A 14,955-nucleotide genomic window follows, 5' to 3' on the forward strand; every position below is an offset into this window, starting at 1 on the left:
GGCGTTTTAGGGCAATAAAACTGAAATTCCGCCCGAATCCCAAATTTTCGTGTGCTATAGCCTATGCCTACAGTATGGGCCTAGTCCACCAAACCCGGATCGCCTAAAATTTTGCCGGACCATAACATATTCCCTAATAAACACTAGTCATTGTCTCGCCATGTCCATTCCTCTTTTTTGGCATTTCAGGACCATATAATTGAAATTTCGCTCTATTCCCACATTTTCGTGTGCTATAGCTCATGCCTCTTCCATGAACTTGGGCCACCAGACCCATATCGACTAAATTTATGACCTAAGAAATAATAATCACCATCTCGCCATGATCGTTCCTCATTTTTTGGCGTGTTAGGGCCATAAAATTGGAATACCTCCCGATTCCCAAATTTTCATATGCTATAGTCTTCGCCTCCTTCATTGGCTCGGGCCACCGGACCTGGATTGCCTAAAATTTTAACGAACCATCAAAAACGACCTAAGGAACAATAGTCACCGCCTCTCCATCACCGTTCCTTTTTTTTTTTTTTGCATTTTAGGGTCATAAAACTGAAGTTCCACCAGATTTCCATATTTTCGTGTGCTCTGGCCCACGCCTGGTGCGTGGGCCCGGGCCATCGCACCTGGATCACCTAAAATTTTGCCAGACAATCAAAATAATTTAAGAAATAATAGTCACCGTCTCGCCATGACCGTTCCTCATTTTTTGGCGATTTAGGACCATAAAACTGGAATTTCGTCTAATTCCCAGATTTTCATCTGCTACAACCCATGCCTCTTGCATGGTCCTGGGCTACCGGACCCAGATCGTCTAAAATTTTGTCGGACCATCAAAAACGGCCTAAGAAAGAATAGTAATCATCTCTCCATGACCGTTCCTCATTTTTTAGCGTCTTAGGACCATAAAATTAGAATTCCACATGATTCCGAGATTTTCGTATGCTATATAGCCCACGCCTCCTACATGAGCCTGGGCCACCGGACCCAGATCATTTAAAATTTTGCCAAACCATAAAAAATGACCTAAGGAACAATAGTCACCTCCTCGCCATGATCGCTCCTCATTTTTTGGCGTTTTAGGGCCAAAAAAACTGTAATTCTGCTCGATTCCTAAATTTTCATGTGTTATAGCCCATGTTTCTACATGGGCCTGGGCCACCGAATCTGGATCGCCCAAAATTTTATCAGACTATCAAAACGACCTAAGGAATAATAGTCATCGCCTCGCCATGATCGTTCCTTGTTTTTTTTTTTTGCGTTTTAAATCCACAAAATTAGAATTCCGTCCTATTTTTAGATTTTTGTGTGCTAGCCCACGCCTCCTACATGAGCCTGGCCCACTGGACCCGAATCGCCTAAAATTTTGCTGAACCATAAAAAACAACCTAAGGAATAATAGTCACCGCATCGCCATGACCATTTCCCATTTTTTGATGTTTTAGGGCCATAAAACTAGAATTTCTCCTGATTCTAAGATTTTCGTAAGTTATAGCTCACGCCTCCAGCATGGACATGGACCATAAGATTGCCAAACCATAAAAAACGACCTAAGGAACGATAGTAATCGTCTCGCCATGACCGTTCCTCATTTTTTGGCGTCTTAGGACCATAAAATTAGAATTTCATCTGATTCCTATATTTTCGTATATTATTGCTCACGCCTTCTGCATGGGCCTAGGTCACCGGACCCGGATCGACTAAAATTTTGTCAGACCCTCAAAAATGGCCTAAGGAATAATAGTCACTGCCTCGCGAGGACCGTTCCTCATTTTTTGGCGTTTTAGGACCATAAAACTGGAATTCCGCCCGATTCTAGAATTTTCGTGCTATAGCTCACACCTCCCACATGGGTTCGAGCCACCAGATCCGGATCGCCTAAAATTTTACCGAACTATAAAAAATGACCTAAAGAACAATATATAGCGCCTCGCCATGACTGTTCCTTATTTTTGGGCATTTTAGGGCCATAAAATTGAACTTCCGCCCGATTCCCAGATTTTCGTGTGTTATAGCCCATGCCTCGTACATGGACCCGGGCCACCGAACCCAGATCGCCTATAATTTTGTCAGACTGTCAAACATAACCTAAGGAACAATAGTTACTATCTCGCCATGACCGTTCCTCGTTTTTTGGCATCTTAGGACCATAAAATTAGAATTTCGCGTGATTCCCAAATTTTCGTATAATATAGCCCACGTCTCCTACATGACCCACGCCACTCGACCCAGATCACCTAAAATTTTGTCGGACCACAAAAAACGACCTAAAGAACAATAGTCACTACCTCGTCATGACCGTTTCTTATCTCTTTTGGCGTTATAGAGCCATAAAACTATACTTCCATCTGATTACCAGATTTTCGTGTGCTATAGCCCATGTTTCCTGCATGGACCTGGGCCACCGGACCCGAATTGCCTAAAATTTTACTGGATCATTAAAAATGACCTAAGGAACAATAGTCACTGCCTCGCCATGATCGTTCCTCGTGTTTTTTGCGTTTTATAGCCATAAAACTGAAATTTCGCCTGATTCCCGAATCTTCGTGTGCTATAGCCACGTCTTGTGCATGGGCCCGTGCCACCAGACTCGTATCGCCTAAAATTTTACCGGACCATAAAAAATATCTACAGGTATAATAGTCATCGCCTCGCCATGACTGTTCCTTATTTTTTGGCATTTTAGGGCCATAAAACTAGAATTCCGCTTGATTTCGGATTTTCGTGTACTATTGCTTACGCCTCCTGCATGGAGCGAGGGTCATCGAACCTGGATCGCCTATAATTTTGTCGAACTATCAAAAACGACCTAAGGAACAATAGTCACCGCCTCGCCATGACCATTCCTCGTTTTTTGACATTTTAGGGCCATAAAATTGGAATTCTGCCTTATTCCCAGATTTTCGTGTGCGCCCATGCCTCCTACATGGGCCCAAGCCACTAGATTCGGATCGACTAAAATTTGGTCGGACCATCAAACATGACTTTAGGAACAATAGTTACCGCCTCGTCATACCCGTTCTTTATTTTTTGGCGTTTTAAGATCATAAAATTAGAACTCCGCCCAATTCCTAGAATTTCGTGTGCCCCATGCCTCCTGCATGGGCCCGAGCCAACGGATCCGAATCGCTTATAATTTTACATGACCATAAAAAACGACCTAAGGAACAATAGTCACCGCCTCGTCATGATCGTTCCTCGTTTTTTGGCATATTAGAGCCATAAAACTGGAATTGCGATTGTTTCCTAAATTTTGCGTGTGCTATAGCCCACACCTCCTGTATAGGCCCGGGCCACCGGACCCGGATCGCCTAAAATTTTGCCGGTCCTTAATTCCTGTTTTATGACCCTAAAATGCCAAAAAATGAGAATCGATCGTGGCGAAACAATGACTATTATTCATTAGGTTGGTTTTTATGGGGCCACAAAATTTTAGGAGATTCGGGGCCGGTCGCCCCAATTCATGCAGATGGCGTGGACTATAACACACAAAAATATGAAAATATTAACATTTCCTAACATACATGATTGAGGGAACTTTAAATAAGAATCAAGAAAACTTAAACAGTGTTTCACACTAACTGGGATATAACATTAGTTTCACTAAACACAATAACCAATATCTAAAACACCTTTATATCCTCCTTTTGAGAATTTTCAAACGATGGCCTCCTTATATCAAAAATTGCCTATAATTTCATCACCAGAACACAATAAGCAGTGACCACCTGAACCTCAAATGGATACGGGAAATAAATACAACAAACAGCTCAACAGTCTACCATGTGTGAGCTTGCTCATATTGCCGGTACAAAATCTGGATAAAGGAGAAGAGAAGAATTGAGGCAGGCTGAAAACTAGCGTAAACATAGTTGGACTTCTCTTCTTTGAGTTCTTAAATATTTTCATTTTCGGCCAAGCACGAAGATGAAAGGGATAGTCAGCATAAAACAGGTTTGCTAACACATGAAGAGCATAAATGCTGCAAAATTTGGAGGAAAGAAAAAACATAACAATGCACCCAACAATAGAAACACAGATATACAAGACCTCTATTCATGTATTTCAAGATCTCACGTATAATGCAGATTCTCAAAAAAAAAATCTTTGTTCAATTAATAGATCATCCCCAGAGATCGGAGTGACGGGATCAAGGACTTCAGGGTAAGGAATCAAAGTCGTGAACATCATATCCTATAGCCATGCAAACGCTTAGCCCATCTTCTAGCCATGAACGGATCGTGATATTCCCAGCTCTCAACACTGCTACTTCTTCCGCCTGTGCTCTCAACAGCGTCAACAGCATCAGTCAGTTCTTTTCTATCACCAATTCTGACTACAATTTCCCCTGTTTTAACAGAGTCATCCATCATGCAATCAATATAGGTATACACCACATGGACCTGGTCCAACTCTTCCAAAAGCAACGGGATTCTCCTCACCTCACCCCCTCGTAATTCTCCAATTCTCATAATCCTAGAGTCCTGCCCAATCCTCAATGCAATTTCTCTAACCACACCACCCAATATTTTAGCAAGAAATCTCTCAAACTCGTGCATGACAAACCCATTTGAAGTGCCAAATCCAAATCCTACGTGAAACTTATGGATTGTAATAGGAAGTTCCAAGTGAAACCCATGGAAAGATCTTGTTGGATTGTCAGACAGATGCAGAATAAAAGAATGAGGATTTTGGTGGGTGCGCTCTCGTAGTATCTTTACTCCTTTCTTGAGTCCTTCTACTGGATCAGCTTGGCCCATATAAAACAGTCGATCAATCACTTGTAGTGCTGTCCGCTTCCCATAAGAGGTCATACACTTGAGGGGGAAGATACGTGCTGCAGCAGAAGAGTAGGTAACAATAGCCAAGCGGTCTATAGGTCGGAGTGAAAATACCACCAATGCCATGGCTTGTTTCATAAGCCTTAGGTGAGGTCCATTTGAGCTTGCAACTAAGACTAAGTCAGTGGCCGGCTGATGTGCCAATTTTAAGCAGAGATAAGCTCTCCTAGAGGATGTGGAAACAATAGGTGTCTGCCCGCTTTCTGCAAAATGTTGCGCTGCTGGATGTGAAGATTCTAAAGAAGAACTAGATAGACAATGCTGAGGACAATGGCATGAACTAAAGCCAGACTTTGGATTTGAGCAAGGATCAAACATAGAGGTACCGTGAGTGATAGGTGACAAAGACAGATGCAGACGGTGAAGATCTGATGTACGGTCAGGCTCGATTGGATCATCATCATCATAGCGAGCAGAGCGCAAAAAGGAACGTCTATGTACCCGCGAAGTAGCAATTGATTCATCAAGAATCTGGAGAATGGGATCAGCTTGATTGTTGTGAGCAGAATAATCCATCTTCAATGTCCGAGGTAGTTGAGTCCAATGTGCACGGCAAACAGGGCATGTAACATTGCCATGGCGGATATTGGATGATATGCAAGCAAAGTGAAAAGCATGAGAGCATTGCGCTGTGAATATAGCTTGTCCTGGGCTGCTGTCGCAGCTATAGGTCAACGGATCCAGACATATTGGACAAAAATTCTGCCAAACAATAGTAAGAGAAGAATGAGTTTTCTAAATTGCAAATGGATGTGGCGTGCATCAAATGGTTAGATGATGGGAAGAGGTGAGCATAAGACCAACAGAAAGGAACTAATAAGACATACGTAAAAATCATTCCCATGCAGGACCTTGGAGATTCTTTGTAGGAACAAGCCACGTTGAACATACTGACGCCAAAAAGAAATAGACCAGTTCCTAAAACATAAAAAAGGAAGGAAAAAAACCCAGATATAACTTTCTAAAGAAAACTAGAAAAGACTCGGTGTGCTTGGAATATTCAATCAGATGGCACAAAATTACTACTCATTTATTGAACAAGGAGAAACTAGTAATATAAAACATTCTAAAGTGTGCCAATCCCCCCCCCCCAAGATTTATCATTTACCATATTTTCCTTCCCTGTTGTCAAGAAGGGATTATTTGAGTTTTCACCTCCAGTAGCAGAATATCATATGTTTTACCCATGACAATGCAGCATTAAAAATTTCACAGCTTTGATTCTCTCATGTAGCGAATACATCCAAGACATTGAGAATTCTGACATTTATAAGGATAAGATTAATTAAGAAAGAAGAATCTCAAGAAATACAGTGAATGCTAGCCATTTGGAGATATGATAAGGAAAGGGCAATGAGAGCTAGCTTAGACAAGCTAATTATACTGGAACCGTAGCTTTGGCCCAAACCTTGTATATTTATTTTAAAAGAATTCACTAATTAAGTACAAATAACCCCAGTAAATCAAATGCGTTGTGATGGAATCCCAATATCTGAACACATAAAGTTCAAATTATAAATCTGTCTGTATCCACAAGTAAGGACAATTAGGAATGAGTTTAAGTTATATGCACTGACAATGCAAAAAAAAGATCACTTATTAAGTAATTACATGTAAATCTCTTGACAATGGTAGTTGCTATCACGAGTTAATATATTGATAGTAAGAAAGAATCTTTACGTTGTCAGTACATATAACTTAAATCCATTTAGAATTTTCAGCAAAGCAATGACAAAAACAACTAGGAAATTGACAAATTGAGGATGCAAAATTGAAAGTACCTTGTTAGAAGGTGTGTTAGTAATAGAATGTATTTGTGAAGGTTTAATTACAGCAGTATGATTCTTCAACAGCTCAGGATAAGCAAACGCCTGCACATAACAATTAAGAAGAAAGTAGAAATAGAATTATCAAATGCATGAAATTTAGGTAAAATAGTTCATTTCTTTTAAGAAACTAAATGAATTTTAGTAGACTTACAGAGGTGGTGGTGGTTGTGGCGGTGTTATCGGGGACAGGAGAAGGAGGGTTTTGGTATCCACAACGAAAAGAGCCACATGTTTGAACTAACATCTTTTTTGCTGCTTTCTTCAGCTTCCCTGAATACGACGACGATGATGATTCTCCGGCCATACCCATTACCGGCGACTTAATATTCCTGTAAAATCCACTGTGCGTGTGTGTGAATTTCACAACAGTGAAAAGCTATAGCCAGTAACGGTAGACAGAGCGAGTGAAAACAGACACACACACACAGAGTCACACAGATTCTCCGGCCATACTCATACCAGAAACCACCTCTAGTTCACTGTGTGTGTGTGTGTGTGTGAATTGAGTGAAATACACAACACTGAAAAGCTATAAGCCAGTAATGGTAGAAAGCGAGAGTGAAGACAGAGATAAACACAGTCACACAGATTCTCCGGCCATACCCATTACCGGAAAGGTGGAAACCACCTATAGTTCACTGTGTGTGTGTGAATTGAGTGAAATACACAACACTGAAAAGCCTTAAGCTAGTAACGGTAGACAGAGAGAGTGAAAACAGGCACACACACAGAGAGTCACACAGATTCTCCGGCGACACTCATTACCGGAAACCACCTATAATTCACTGTGTGTGTGTGTGTGTGTGAATTGAGTGAAATACACAACACTGAAAAGCTATAGCCAGTAACTGTAGAAAGAGGAGAAACACACAAAATAAGTAAAGGCTTAAAATTCGGAATGGCTGCCAGTTATATATCAATAATGGGGCCAACGCAGTGGCTGGTCCTTTACTTTACTGTCTCTCTGAATTTGCTGCTTTTGTGTTTTCTGTCCCCATTTCCCTCTCTCCCTCTCTCTCTCTCTCTCCCTCTCTCTCCCTCCCTCTCTCTCCCTCCCTCTCTCTGGCTCTCTCTCTCTCCCTCCCTCTCTCTCTCCCTCTCTCTCTCTGGCTCTCTCTCTCCCTCTCTCTCTCTCTCTCTCCCTCTCTCTCTCGGTCAAAGGCTCAAAGTTTTTGGTCACTGTTCAGTCCATACTCCTCCCTCGAGATTTTGGCCTTCATTATTTTTTTCATTTTTCTTTTTTTCTTTTCTATTTTATTGAGTAGTAGTACCCCACGTTTTTCCTTTTGCACTTTTACTTTTGTCCAAGCGCGCTCAATTTCATATTTCTTTTAACTTCACATTTTCGAGGGGATATGACACTTAATAGGAAGATGTGGAGGTCGAGTATTAGGATTGTAGGTTAGAAAGTAATTGGGTCTTGCATTAGTTCGTTTCGTTGCTAGAGTAATCTTGTAGGGTTTTGTGTAGGTAACGAGTGGCAATGTCGTGTCTTTCTATTTCTCTTTTAATGCCGGACCTATTTACAAGTTATCGCTTTTGTTTCGTAGCTTTCTTCTGAATTTTATGTTGTTCCTGTTTCTCTTACATTTTCTTATGATTTCTGTGATAATATTGATATTATCTCCTTTTGTCTTTTTATCTTCTTGAGCCGAGGGTCTTTCGGAAACAGCCTTTGTACCCCTTCGGGTAGGGATAAGGTCTACGTACATACTACCCTCCTCAGACCCCACTAGTGGTATTTCACTAGGTTGTTGTTGTTGTTGTTGTTGTTTAACTTCCTTCTACTCCCTTCGTTTCAAAATTAGACAAGGTAATTTCTTTTTTAGTCTGTTTCAGAATAAATGATATCAACAACAACAATAATAGCAACAATCCAGTAAAATTCCACAAATGGGGTCTGGGGAGAGTAGAGTGTACGCAGAGCTTACCTTTGCCCCGGAGGGATAAATCTAAAAATAATTACTTTAAACTCTTCATTTATCCTTAATGAAAAGCTTTTGTAATCATACAAATGTCATGATCCTACAAATCTTTTACCCCTTAAGCTTTTAAGAACACAAGTTTCAAAAGTCTTTTTTTCTCTTAAATTCCATGTCGAGTCAAACTACCTAATCTAAATTGAAACAGAGGGAGTATTTTTTAAGAGGGAAAATGGTAAAAAAAAAATATTTTAATTTTATCACCATTAATAATTTGCATTAGCAAATAGTCTTTGTTTTTTTCTGGATACTTTCGGAGCTTCAACCTGAACTGTAATGAAGGATTACTTTCGCCCCGTCTCTTCACAAAGGGAATTTCTTTTTCCTTAAAAAAAGAATTTCAAAAATGTGTTTGTCAATGAAATTTTATATTTTTTTAAAAAAAATTGAAAATGAGTTTTAAAAAACTAAAAAATAATTTTGACCATTTTTTTAAAATTTTCAGAAAAAAAAATATTCTCTCACAAAATTGCAATATCTTTTTTAAAATGAAATGCATGTCCTGACATAATTTCAAATTTTAAATACTATTTTCAACTTAACTCCTAATATTTTTTTGTCAAAAATTATAATTTTTACGTCCAAACGCCTGCTTAAAAGCATCTTTAGTAGAGGGGTGATTTTGGTGTCTTTTTGACACATAAAATATATCCGGTTCACGTTGGAACCCATTTAATATAAGAATAAGAGGGTGGTTGGCGAAGTTTATAAGCTGGTCAAACTAGTTTATTAGCATTTTTCGGTTTATCTACGCGTTTGGTAAAGTTAAAAGTGTTTATAAGCCAAGTGTTTATAAGTCAAAAATAAGTCAAAAGCCATAAGTTGGTCTTCCCCAGCTTATGAACTTTTAGCTTATAAGCACTTTAAGTTTGACCAATTTTTTTACTATTTTACCCTTAAAATATTTCATTTTAGAATAAAACTCCCACATCGATACTCACTGCCTCAAATAATTTAATTTGTCCTATTTAGGTTTGTTGAGAAACTTTTGTCAATTTATTAATTATTACACCTTATGATTATATACTATCCTAAAATAAATTATTTTATCTAAGCATAGATATATTTAAAATAAAATGACAAATAGAATATTTTGTATTTGAATCAATCTGGAATCTAAAATTTTACAGAAATTACGCCTTTATAAGTGTAAACAATTCTAAGGTTATTTAAGTTATTTTAATAGAAAAAGAGCTTATGAGCACTTTTTTATCAAATACTGTAGCAACTTATTATCAATTTCAGCACTTATACCCAAACACGTAACTACTTATTTATTAAATTAATTTCAGCACTTAAAAATGCTTTTTAGCACATAATACTTACCAGCTATTTCAAATCAGCTAATCCAAACGGGCTCTAAATACGACTTATTTTGCTAACAAGTAAGAATATGAATTGCCTAAAATACCACGGTAGTCGGCACTACGTTTAAAATAGTTTGTATAGTAAAAGGGTAAATATGGACACTTTTCCATTCTACAGTAATGCTCTCACCTTTAAATAAAAAATAAAAAAAATTAGCTTTCTTCTATGCTTCAATTATTGAAGTAATGGACTAAGAGAGTGTTTGGCTAAGCTTATAAGCTGGTCAAACTGATTTATAAATACTTTTTGGCTTATCTACGCGTTTGGTAAAATTAAAAGTACTTATAATTTAAGTGCTTATAAGCCAAAAATAAGCCAAAAGTCATAAGTTGGTCTCCCCCAACTTATCAAATTTCAGCTTATAAGCACTTTAGGTTTGACCAAAATATTTACTATTATATCCCTAAAATACTTCTTTTTAAATAAAACTCTTCGTATACCCAGTTTTTTAGCTGCTTATTATTAACTTCAGCACTTTTATCCAAACACGTAACTGCTTATTTTTTAAATCAATTTCAGCACCTAAAAATATTTTTCAGCACATAATGCTTATCAGTTACGCCAAACGGGCTCTAATACTAGTGACAATTATTATCATAGAAATGTGATAAGGATCTCGAAGTTTTAAAAAGATAAAAAGAGCATACAATTACAAATAAATTTTTGACTAATATATGTACATTTAGAACGTCATTTTCTCTTGGGTTGTTATGAATGACTCCAAATGTTTATCTCGAAATCTCTTTTTAGGGACCACAAGTCTTTACCAAAAGAAAAGCTCGATCTTGTTTTTCTATAATCGAGAAATTCACATAACGATTTGAAACTCGGTGGATAATAGATTGTTTTTCTCCGTTTTTATTTAAGTATTAAACTTTTGTTACTGATAATATTTAATTCTACGACATACATTTAAGCCACGCATCACAAGGTATGTTCTTACCACTAAACTAAAACGTGAGAGGCGAGAAACTTGCTTTTTTGCCAATTTTTTTTTTCATTTCCTATCCGATGTTTGATATCCACATTGAGGCTCGACGAAATCTTGATTCGCTTTAGGAAGTCTCACATTGGGAATTGTAGTGTTCCCTAATAAAGACAACTTCATATCCAAGGCTCGAATTCGAAACTTCTAGATAGGAATAGAATAATTACCACTCCACCACAATAATTGCTCATTTTCCAAAACCTTATGAAACATTGTGCTGAACAATATATAAATAAGTACTCCCTCCAGTTCAAAATAAGTGATTTTTTGGATGTTTTTACACAGATTAAGAAATCCACCTTTTAACATTAATTAGCAATGGAATTGACCATATTAACCTTTACTATCTCACATAAATACTCCTAACACATATTCCAACATTATTTACTCTAAGGACAATATAGGGAAAAAATAATTAATTCATTCTTGAAATCTGGAAAAATCACTTATTTTGGACCACAAGAAAAAGACCAAAAAATCACTTATTTTGGACCCGGGGGAGTAATTGATTTTATGGATATCTATTGATTTATAGAATTGTGGATAATAGCCAATTAAACTTCACCGGAGAGCTAGGACCATACTAGATAAAATTTGTGGTCATATTGAATCCACGGACCATAGCCCTAATATTTTATTTGAATATGTTATACTTGTATAGTTTATTAATTTTTTTTTTAAAAAAAGAAGGAATTATTGTACCTTATCATTGTTCTCTTTATTCGGCTCACTATATAACATCATCTAGATTTCAAATAACAAATCACATTGATCGATACAAAAAAATACAACTTACTAACGAGTGTTTTGAAATTTAAAAGTCTGTTACAAAATTTACATACTACTCTATACTAGGACAAAATTGACGTTTAACTTATATACACTGACAATTTTAGGTAATTCTTTATATAAAAGAGTTATATACAAAAAGATATCGGCAAGTAACTCTGTATGAAAAGTGAGATTTGCTATTTTGAAAATAAGGTAAATTGCCTATTATAACATATAAGAATGATATGATAGTGTAATATATATATATATATATATATATATATATATATATATATATATATATATATATAAAGTACATTGAAAGGACCAAAGGAAGTACAAAAAAGAAAGTTAAAAATAAATAGGCGCAAAGGCTGGATAGTTAAGAAAAACGAAAAAGATTGATTAAAACGAAAAGAAAAGGGAACAGACTCAATCACGACTTTGAATTTGAAGTTTGAATTTGAAGTTTGAATTTGAAATTATTGTCTTATGAATTGGTTATCACTTATGTAGCCAGTTTTAATGTTTGACTTACTGTGCCTTTGGTAAATAAGTGCTCATAAACATTTTTTTAAAATAAAAATGGTTGGCATACTATATACCGTAGAAATTGGGGCCACCCGATTTCACTATTTGATCGAAACAAGAACGTTGCATTGAAGAGCTAAGGCATTGAGTTCGAGATCGGGGTCGGTATCAGTTGAAGTTAGGGAAGATAAACTTCGAGTAACATCGGGGATAGCTAGGTAACGGAAAGAGCGAGATATCTGTGGTTGGTCGAGGATCGTGGCGTGAATCTCGAAATGGATCAATCCACAGCGGTTAATTAGATGTTAATATGATTTCCTACTATAATTAGAAGTGTACCTTATTTAGGACGCCTCTATTATATAAAGAGAGATCATATTCATTTGTAAGGATCATTATTGACTAAAACAAAAGCAATATAGCTCTTCTTTTCTTACCTGTATTCTTGTTTATCAATTTATTCAATCTTTACTGTTCTCATACTGTTATCACCTGGAGGGTATCTTAATTCAAGGCTGAAGCTCTGTTTGCATACTGGTTTGGGTTATTTATAGTTCAATTCTATCTTTTGTTTTTTTCTACTTATCAATTGGTACTGGGTGAAATCACATATCCTTTAAACCACAATATAAGTTTAATTGTTATCCAAATTCCAGGGCAAACAGTTTGGCGCCCACCGTGGGACTAAGGATAATAGTGATTGCCTAGTATTAATCCTCACATCACACACTGCTTTTACGCTTGTTCTCGTAAGTGTCTTTGATTTCAGAAATCAACATGTCAAACTCTCAAGCAGCGCCCACTCACACAGACACTGGCCTTGGTCTTCATGGAGAAACGATAATGTAGCCGCCTCAGGGATCAAAGTGCCTCAGGAGAGCCACGAGGGAGTACCAGTCGCAGACCCCGTCGATGTCAGTTCGCATGTCACCCTAAATACAAATCTAGGCATTGATCCTGAAGGTAGCATACGCAGGGAAGCTCGATCAGGTGGTCGAGGTACGCAGGGCGGAGAGACGATGGAGTTAGCCTCCAATTTATATTTGAAATGTTACAGGCTCAGCAAGCCGCTATAGCGCAACTACAAAACCAGCATCGAGCACCAAGTGGGATCGAACGAGAGCCTGAACCAGAAACTATTCGCAGGGCCGAACCTATACCGGAGAGATCGAACGCCAATGATTTGAGGACCGACCCTGCTACTATGAAAATGCTCGAGGAGCTCACTAAACGGATTGAATCAGGAGAAAAGAAAATTGAGGCAAATGATTAAAAGGTAGAAACATACAACTCCCAGGTTAACCAAATATCAGGGGCACCACCGATATTGGAAGGACTAGATTCTAAAAACATCGTGCAAAGACCCTTTCCCCTAGTGCGGCTCTGAAGCCAATCCCCAAGAAGTTCCGTATGCCCGAGATTCCCAAGTATAATGGGACGACTGATCCGAATGAAAACGTCACCTCATATACGTGCGCCATCAAAGGAAACGACTTGGAAGATGACGAAATTGAATCCGTACTACTGAAGAAGTTCGGGGAGACTCTATCGAAGGATGCCTTAATATGATATCATAACTTACCCCCTAATTCTATTGATTCGTTTGCTATACTTGCAGATTCTTTTGTAAAAGCACATGCCGGAGCCATTAAAATTGCAACGAGAAAGTCAGACCTTTTCGAGGTGAGGCGGAAAGATAACAAGATGCTTAAGGAATTCGTATCTCGGTTCCAAGCGGAGAGAATGGATTTGCCTCCGGTCACCGATGACTGGGTTGTTCAAGCTTTCACTCAAGGTCTCAACACTCGGAGTTCCATAGCTTCACAGCAGTTGAAGCAAAGTTTACTCGAGTACCCGACTGTCACTTGGGCCGACGTATATAATAGGTATCAGTCGAAGATTAGGGTTGAGGATGATCAACTAGGACTCCTTCGGGGTCCGTTTATCCTAGCAGGCCCATGGATAGGATCAAAAGGGACATCGATCGAGAACCGAGGTCGAACAGAGATCGATATCAACCGTATAACAGAGACCGTATAGGCAGCGGTTCTAGGAAAAGCTTCGCATGAAATGAGAGGAGAAATGATCGAGGTCAAAATTCACAGGGGCTTGATGCCGAGTAAGATTATGTTAAATATCCAAAATCCGAATAAAGGCACGACCCCAGTCCAATCCTTTCTATTTTTTCGACTAACACTTGTAGGCTTTCGACAAGGATCGGCACGAAGCTTTGGATCTTAAAGCAGTTGTTGCACTCTTTTTCCCTTAGACCGGTTTTTATCCCAAATGGATTTTTCCGGCGAGGTTTTTAACGAGGCAACCATTGTTCGTGTTAACTTAGAGCAATTCAACAGTATCCAAGGTTCCCTACAATAAGCCTCGAGTACTGGAAGGCATTACCCTTGAATGTCTACTTTGTTGCAAGGAAATCACTTCCTGACAGCGTGTCTCGATAGGAAAATGTTGTAAGGGTCAAATGGTCAGATGAACCGTACCCGTATAGGTTACTTGAGCCCTAACATCGAACATGCGCGCATGTATAATTATCTATTGAGAGAAGTATTTTTCTTTGCCGATATCTCATGCCTTTGGAAAAATTTCCTATTTTATACACTTGATCTATTGTGTAAACAGGCTTAAGGGCCGACCGT

The 14,955-nt window shown here is 38.2% G+C and overlaps 1 protein-coding gene across 2 annotated transcripts; it reads right to left on the bottom strand.

The window, feature by feature from the left end:
* Positions 1-3,852: 3,852 nt before the first annotated feature.
* Positions 3,853-7,861, bottom strand: LOC104247932 (E3 ubiquitin-protein ligase WAV3-like). Of its 2 annotated transcripts, XM_009804089.2 has the most exons (4): positions 6,816-7,861; positions 6,617-6,706; positions 5,162-5,537; positions 3,853-5,038 (listed from the first exon to the last, which is right to left on the bottom strand). In XM_009804089.2, exons 1-4 carry the CDS (start codon positions 6,972-6,974, stop codon positions 4,182-4,184), a joined length of 1,482 nt encoding a protein of 493 aa, XP_009802391.1. In that variant the 5' UTR covers positions 6,975-7,861; the 3' UTR covers positions 3,853-4,181. The 2 variants fall into 2 exon arrangements, with proteins under 2 accessions (XP_009802391.1, XP_009802390.1); XM_009804088.2 differs by having other exon boundaries at positions 3,853-5,537; positions 6,816-7,860.
* Positions 7,862-14,955: the final 7,094 nt, after the last annotated feature.

Source organism: Nicotiana sylvestris, chromosome 4 (genome assembly GCF_000393655.2).
Source record: "Nicotiana sylvestris chromosome 4, ASM39365v2, whole genome shotgun sequence".
In the NCBI taxonomy this organism is placed as follows: domain Eukaryota; kingdom Viridiplantae; phylum Streptophyta; class Magnoliopsida; order Solanales; family Solanaceae; genus Nicotiana; species Nicotiana sylvestris.